The 8040-nt window shown below is 41.1% G+C and overlaps 1 protein-coding gene across 1 annotated transcript; it reads right to left on the bottom strand.

Moving 5' to 3' along the window:
- Positions 1–1151: 1151 nt before the first annotated feature.
- LOC138869354 (uncharacterized) lies at positions 1152–2051 on the bottom strand. The gene has a single exon (XM_070146967.1). It carries the CDS (start codon positions 2049–2051, stop codon positions 1152–1154), a length of 900 nt encoding a protein of 299 aa, XP_070003068.1.
- Positions 2052–8040: the final 5989 nt, after the last annotated feature.

The raw sequence follows: 8040 nt of genomic DNA, 5'->3' as shown, positions 1-8040 counted from the left end.
GAATCAAGTTTGGTGCCAATGGTTGAAGGATATTGTTCAACCATACATGATTGTGATAGTTGCTCATGGCCATATGCATTACCTCGCTGACAAGTTGTGCTAGGAAGTGAGAGTTCTGGAGGATTATCATAGTGTCTTGACCATCTAGTATCATATTGAATGATACTGCATGCACCATTAGAGCTTTTTCTATCCACGAGAGGGGTTGATGGTTTTGAGGGAGTGGTGGTTGGATGAAGAATACTATTTGGTTTCCCTGATGGTTGTTCATGTTTGGGGGTGGGTTTGCCATTGAGTGTGCTCTTTGGTGTCTTAGAATTTGGACAAGACTGTATCTCTTTCTTTGAGATATTGGGATTCTTGGCATTTTGATTGTTTAGGAGATGATTTATTTTTGTTGTGGTGTGTTGCACAGTAGAAGGTAGATGGTTTTCAGTAGTAGTATGGCTATCTAGGGTACCAATGATTGAATCTATTTGCATGCTTTCTTTGCATGTAGGGGAATCGATTTTAAGGGGATTTTGGGTATCGGAAGGGGCAGGCACATGGAGAGCTTTATTGGCCATTTGGCTTTTGGGTGGGGGCATGTTGGACAAGTTTTGTGGGGTCCGGATTGTAGCCATGCAGTGGTTATTGGGGGAATCTATAATGAGACAAGTATTAGTAGCAAGTTTATCAGTGAAGTTGTTTGTAGGATTATGGGTAACTTTGTAATTAGAAAATATGTTATCAACTATCATTTGCTTACAATTATGATTAATGGTTTGTATGTTATTTTTATTAGAGATTTCCATGTCAGCCACATAGTCAGTAGATGAAATAGGTGAAGACACGTTAGGGACATTGTTTAACTTAGGAGAAACTAAAGGGTTTTTAAAATATTTTTTTTATTATTTTTTTCTGTGGCGGATTTACCAAAGTGGAGAATTTGTTATTGCAATCCACCGCGTTTTTTGATCCGGATGGCAATCATTGGTTGTAGGATTATTGCCATTTGCTGGTTGAGTGTTATTAGGGATATACTTAGTAGAGGGGGAGGGGGGGGACTTACCTGGTATTGGATAAAATGAATTTGCTTGGATACCTGGGCTTTGATATCTTCTAGAATTTCTTCCATTGGTCCTTTTATTTTTGGGAAACTTAACAGTTAGCTAGGCTAGCTCATTAGCTGAGTTGTTATTGATCCTCTCTTCAGGCATAACAGTTAGATTTTCCATCGATTGGCTTGGTGTTTGAGGTGGTTTTGTATAGATGCATTTTGAAGCCACATGACCTAATCTTCCACATTGCTCGCATAGGGTATTTTCTCCTTCGTATTGGATGGTTTGTTTGTGATGGCCAATGTTTATGACAGGAATGACCGGAATTTCCAGAGGAAGCTCAATGCATAATATCGCATAGCGACCCCTTAGAGTGGAGGAGGTGCACACATCAACTTTCAGTAATTTACCAATAGCGTTTCCTATTTTTGCCAAGATGATTTCATCACAAAACTCAGTGGGCAATTGGGGCAGACGGATCCAGATGGCAGTGAGGGAGCTTTTAACTTCCGTTGCCACAAATTTAGGCTTCCATCTTTGGATGGAGAGGAAATGGCCAAAAATGAACCATGGGCCAGCATTTAAAACCTTAACCATGTGCTCTTGACATTTAAATTTAGTTATGTAGTAGTCTGCTCCCAAATCGATGAGAGGGAAATTTTTTATGATTTTCCAAGCTTCCTGGATTTTCTTTTTTAAGATATGATGTTGAATTCTCTTACCAATAAGCTTTATAATGAGAGAGAATTTCCAGGGTTGATAAATTCGAGCTTGGTCTTCCTCTAAGAGTTGGATTGTGTTTTCCTCTATCAGCATTTGATGATTTTGCTGGGCAACTATTTCTTGGACCTTAGTTGTAGTATCCATAAATGTAGATGCTTCAGTAATAGTTATAGACTGTTGCATGCCTTCAATTAATTTATCTTTGAAACATTGAAGTTCTCCTTTTTGGGAAGGAAGGCTCTTATCCGGTGGTTTTTGGGGGATAAGGTGGTTTAAGTTCGTAGTCATATCGATATTGAATTGAGAGTATGAAGATGTACTATAGGTTAGAGAGAAGGAAGAGTTTCTCTCTGAAAAAATGGGGACTTCAAATGACCATTGATGTTTTTTGTTGAGAAAATCTCTCCCTGGAGGTGTTGAATTAATTGGAATTCAATTTCGTTACATATTCTCTTTAGAGTAAGAATAACCATAGTCTTTGTATTCAATTGTTTAATTCACATTTAAAAAATAGGTCGTGAACTGCTATGAAGTTAAAAATACAAAAACATAAACGAAATAATATTTTGTTCTGAAATAAAATTTGTAGTCCTTCTGTGTTTTCTAAAATAAAATTTATAGTCCTTCTTGTTTTCTAAAATTCAGCCAATGAAGTGATATGTTGGAGTTGTCATGTGAATCGAAGTCCGGGACTAAGAGTTCATTTACTTAAAATTGAGGTGGTAGCCACATTAACTACTAGAAATCGTAAATCAAAGTTTTTAAAATTATTATTTGTTTGGATGGAGTGTTATTACAAATGATTGGAAATATTTTTTGAATTCATATCTCAATTTTGACAGAATTTGGTAAAGATTCGAGTTGGTTTTGGTTGGAATTTCATATGGAGACTCGAACAAAAAAAAACATAAGTTGTATAAAAAAGTTGTATTCAAGTTGAATATATAATGTACCCATTGACCAGATCTGTATATATTTTGCAAAAACTTTAGTTACCTTTTGTAAATAGGAAAATCTAGCTAAACCGGATAAATATTATCTTAATTTTGTATATATATTTAAAAGTCCCCAAAAAATTAGGTGCATGTATAATAGAATGTTTGGCAATGCTTCTAAAATCAGCTTATTTTGAAAAGTATTTTTCAAAAAAGTACTTTTGGTGACAAATAATTTGTGTTTGGCTATTTGTAACGACCCAACAGGTCATTTTGAGCATTCACACTTCGCTCGATGGTTTGGAGTCACGAGTAGCTCCAAATGATGTAAGGACTTGTGTGCAAATTTTGAGTTCATTCCGAGTTGATTTGATATGTTTCGGCGCGAGTTTTTGGAAGTCGAAAGTTCGAAAGTTCATTAGTTTGATTTGAGGTACGTTTCATCGTTTTGATATTGTTATGTATGATTTGAGGCCTCGAGTAGGTCCATGTTATGTTATGGGACGTGTTGATATGTTCATACAAGGTCCTGGGAGGCTCGGGTGAGTTTCGAATAGGCATGGGTTGTGTTTGTAATGACCCGGCCAGTCGTTTTAATAATTTACGCCCTGATCCCCTATTAACTGCTTTTCCCGTATTTTTTTCTACAATTGTGAGTTGCCGGGAGGGATTTTTTGGAGTTTCGGAGAGTTTTGGGACACTTAGTGCCTGAATGAGAGCTTAAGTTTTGGGAATTTGATCGTAGTCGGAACAATGTGAAGACGCTCTTGGAATGGAATTCCGACAGTTTCATTAGCTTTGTTGGGTGATTCGGGTTTAGGAGCATGTTCAGATTGTATTTTGGAGGTCCGTATCTAATTTAGGCTTGAAATGCCGAAAGTTAAATTTTTGAAGTTTCCGATTCGATGGTGAGCTTTTGATCCGAGGGTTGAAATGGAATTCCGGAAGTTGGAGTAGCTCCGTAGTGTTGAATGTGATGTGTGTGCAAAATTTCGGGTCATTCGGACGAGGGTTGATAGACTTTTTGATCGAAAGCGTATCTTGAGAGTTTTTGATGTTCTTAGACTTGAATCCGATGCTAAATTGGTGTTTTGATGTTGTTTTGAGCATTCCGAAGATTGGAACAGGTTTGAATGATGTTTTAGGATTGATTGGCATGTTTGGTTGAGGTCTTGGGGCCTCGGGTGTATTTCGGATGCTCAACGGATCATTTTGGAACATGTTGGAATTACAGAAAAGTTGTAGCAACCCAGTTTTGGTTTCATTCTTCGCGTTCGCGAAGAGGAGCTGGGCTGGGGGGGGATGCTTCATGTTCGCGAGGGTTCTCCCGCGTTAGCGGCCTGGGGAATCGCGTTCCCGATGAAGGAAGTTGGACCCAAGTGACATTGTACTTAGCGAACGTGAGGGTCCTTCCGCGTTCACGAAGAAGGAATATCTAGGCAGTATTTGAATAGCCCATCTGCGACCCTTCTTTATTTTTCCACCATTTTTGAACGGGATTGAATCTTTTGAGGGAGATTTTTGAGGAAACCAAAGGGGAATCATTCGAAGGTAACATTTTTGACTTCATAACTCATTTATATGTGATTAAAGGTCAATTAGTGGTAAAAGATTTGGAAAAAATCAGTGCAAAATGGGTAATTAGGGCTTGAGATTAAGAGACCTTAAAATGGGTATTTGAGGGGTCAATTGAACCCCGATTAAAGTGTTTTTGTTATGTATAGACTCGGGAAAGTATGAGGGTTCCAAAAATGTAAATTTCACCCGATTCCGAGACGTGGGCCCGAGGTGTGTTTTGGTCATTTCACCTAATTTCGCGTATTAGCTTAGAATATATTTGTAGAATCAGCTACTTGAAGTGGTATTTACTTTCTACAATTGAATTGAATAGATTTGGGCCATTTAGAGTCGAGTACTCGTGGTAAGAACGTAATTTCGGGTTGATTTTTGAGCCGGTTCGAGGTAAGTGGCTTGCCTAACCTTGTGGGGGAGACATTCCCCTTAGGATTTGGTATTATTGGTAATTGAAATGCCTTGTACATGAAGTGACAAGTGCGTACTTGTGCTAATTGTTGAAAATTCGGTTTTCATTAAGTAATGTTTAGTATGTTTCTTTTCCTGTTATACTACTTGCAAATTTAGGCATGTTGTTAGCTTAGGAAAACATGTTAAATTGACTTAATTGCCTTAATTGCTCAAACTGCCCTATTTGGATTATGTGCAGCATGCTAGGTTAGTAATACCTGTCGTACCTTGGTATGGAACTTGAATTGAACTGTGTACTCTTCTTGTTGTTGCTGTGTGTTTACTTTGGGACTACGTGATGGTATCTCGGGAGATCCCCCTGTATGTTTACATTGGGACTACCGAATGGTATTCTGGGAGATCCCCCTACATATTTACATTGGAACTACGGGACTGGACCCGGTAGATTCCCCCTATACTGAGTATTTACATTTGGGACTACGGATTGGTATTCCGGGAGATCCCCTCGCATTATGAGTTGGACTACGGGACGGTATCCCAGGAGATCCACTAGATTTTTATGTTTAGGACTATAGGATGGTATCTTGGGAGATCCCCGATTGTTATCCTTGTACCGAGTTGTACCTCTTTCTGTGTCACTTTGCCTCTGTGGTAGTTGTTGTTGCCCTTATTATCCTGTATTTAATTCTTATTATTATCTTTCAACTGCACTGCTTTATCTTATGCTGTCATACCTTATTTTTTATTTAACCTCATTAGGTCCAGACCTTCATCGTCACTACCAGACCGAGGTTATGCTTGACACTTACTAAGTATCGTTGTGGTGTACTCATGCCCTTTCTGCGAATGTTTTTCATGTGCAGATCCAAGTACTTCCACTCAGACTTATCACGCTTGAGACGAGGCACTCGTAGAGACTCCAAGGTATATCTTCCGCGTCCGTATACCGAAGAGTCCCTTTCTACTCTCCCTTTTTTATTAGCCCTTCTGTATTTTCGTTTCTTGTTAGATATTCTGAAGTTAGATGCTGATAGACATTCAAAGGCTTGTGATCATGAGATTCCGGGTTTTGGGAAATATTATTAGTTTTTGAGAGTTGTTATTATGTATGCCGAGCAACACTTTAAACATTGTTCCATTTCACTATTTCGGTTTTTATTTTATTATTTCTTCCGCAATTATTGTTTATATTCTACATTGTTAGGCTTAGCTAGTCATAGAGAATAGGTGCCATCACGATGGTTCATGGAGGGAGAACCGGGGTCGTAACAAGTTGGTATTAGATCTCTAGGTTCATAGGAGTCATGAATCACAAGCTCGTTTATTAGAGTCTCGCTGATCGGTACGGAGACGTCTGTACTTATCTACGAGAGGTTATGTAACTGTTAGGAAAATTCCACTTTATTTGATTTCCTTGTTGTGCGAGATTTTGATATCACAATTCTAAACTTCTATCTTCTATTCTCTCACAGATGGTGAGGACACGTGCTACCTGAGATGATCAGGCACCCGCGCCCCCTACTACAACCATCAGAGGTCAGAGCCGGGGTAGAGGCTGAGGATGTGCACGTGGTGTAACACGAGCACCCGCACAAGCTACCACTGAGGTACCACTAGCAGTTCCAGTCGGAGTCCAAGCACCTGATACGCCTACTGCTACTACTACTCCAGCTTTTCAGGAGACTCTTGCGCAGTTCATGAGCATGTACACCACTTTTCCTCAGACAGGGTTGCTTCCCCTTGCTGCAGCCATATCTCAAGACGGGGGAGGAGCACAGACTCCCGCCGCCTGCACTCCTGAGCAGCGAGTGCATGTTGATCAGGTCCCAGAGATTATTCCCGTACAACCTGTATTCCCAGGTCAGCCCAAGGACAGGGCAGCAACTTCAGAGGATGAGTAGCAGAGACTTGAGAGGTTCAAAAAGTATGATCCTCCGGTATTCAGTGGGTTAGCATTAGATGATGCCTTGGGACTTCTGTAGGAGTATTACCGCATCCTCCGCAGTATGGGTATATCAAGATCAAGTGAGGGTTCTGTCACTGCCTTCCAGCTTTGAGGGGCCACCTATGAATGGTGGCACACCTATGAGTTAGACAGTCTGGATGAGGTAGCTTCACTGACTTGGACCCAATTTTCAGATATGTTCCTGAGAGAGTTTGTTTCTCAGAGCCTTAGGGAAGTATGGCGCACAGAGTTTGAGCATTTGCGCTCGGAGTATGTTGTTCGTTACACTAGCTTGGCTAGACATGCCCCAGCCTTGGTTTCTACTGTTCGTGAGAGGGTTTACCGGTTTATTGAGGGGCTTATTCCCAGCATCAGGTCTAGCATGGCTCGTGAGTTGGAGATGGATATTTCTTATCAGTAGGTGGTGAGCATTGCTAGGAGGATTGAGGGTATGCATGCTAGGGAGATAGAGAAGAGGGAGGCCAAGAGCTCTCGAGAGTCAGGCCTTTATTCTGGTGCCAGTGCCCCAGCTGCAGGTCATCATGGTAGGGGTTATATGGGTCGCCCTGTTCTTTCAGCTCTTCCAACAGCCAGTGATATTCCAGCTCCTCCTAGGCCTCAAGAGCCTTATTATGCACCTCCAGTATCTAGTGTGCCTCATGCGCGGGGTGTTTTCAGTGGTCAGTCAAGAAGACCTGGCCCGATCCATTCACACCCATCACGTCCTCTCAAAGCTTGTTTTGAGTGTGGCAATACATGCCATATGGTAAGGGATTGCCCCAGACTTATGAGGGGTGCACCTCCACATACTTCTTAGCCATAACGTGCCCTGCAGAGCTCTCAGGCTATGGTTACGGCTCCAGTTGCTACCCCACCTACTCAGCCAGCTAGAGGTGGAGGTCGGGGAGGTAGAGGTCACCCTAGAGGAGGAGGCCAGGCCATATACTATGCCCTTCATGCCCGTACCGAGGTTGTTGCCTTCAATTCTATCATCACAGGTATTATTTTGGTTTGTCATAGAGATGCATCAGTACTATTCGATCCCGGCTCCACTTACTCTTATGTGTCTTCTTATTTTGCTCCGTATTTGGGTGTACCTCGGGGTTCTTCGAGTTCTCCTATTTATGTTTCTACTCCTGTGAGAGATTCTCTTGTTGTGGACCGCGTTTATCAGTCATGTTTGGTTGCTCTTAGTGGTTTTGAGACCAGAGCTGATTTATTGTTGCTCGGCATCGTAGATTTTGATATTATCTTGGGCATGGACTGGTTGTCGCCCCATTATGCTATTTTTGATTGTCACACCTAAACCATGACGCTAGCTATGCCAGGTGTATCGCGTGTTGAGTGGAGGGGTACTTTAGATCACACTCCCAGTAGAGTTATTTCTTTCTAAAAAGGCTTAGCGAATGGT

The sequence above is a fragment of the Nicotiana sylvestris genome, chromosome 5 (assembly GCF_000393655.2).
Source record: "Nicotiana sylvestris chromosome 5, ASM39365v2, whole genome shotgun sequence".
Taxonomy (NCBI): Eukaryota; Viridiplantae; Streptophyta; class Magnoliopsida; order Solanales; family Solanaceae; genus Nicotiana; species Nicotiana sylvestris.
Note: the sequence above shows the minus strand (reverse complement) of the source record. Positions and strands in the feature narration are given on the sequence as shown.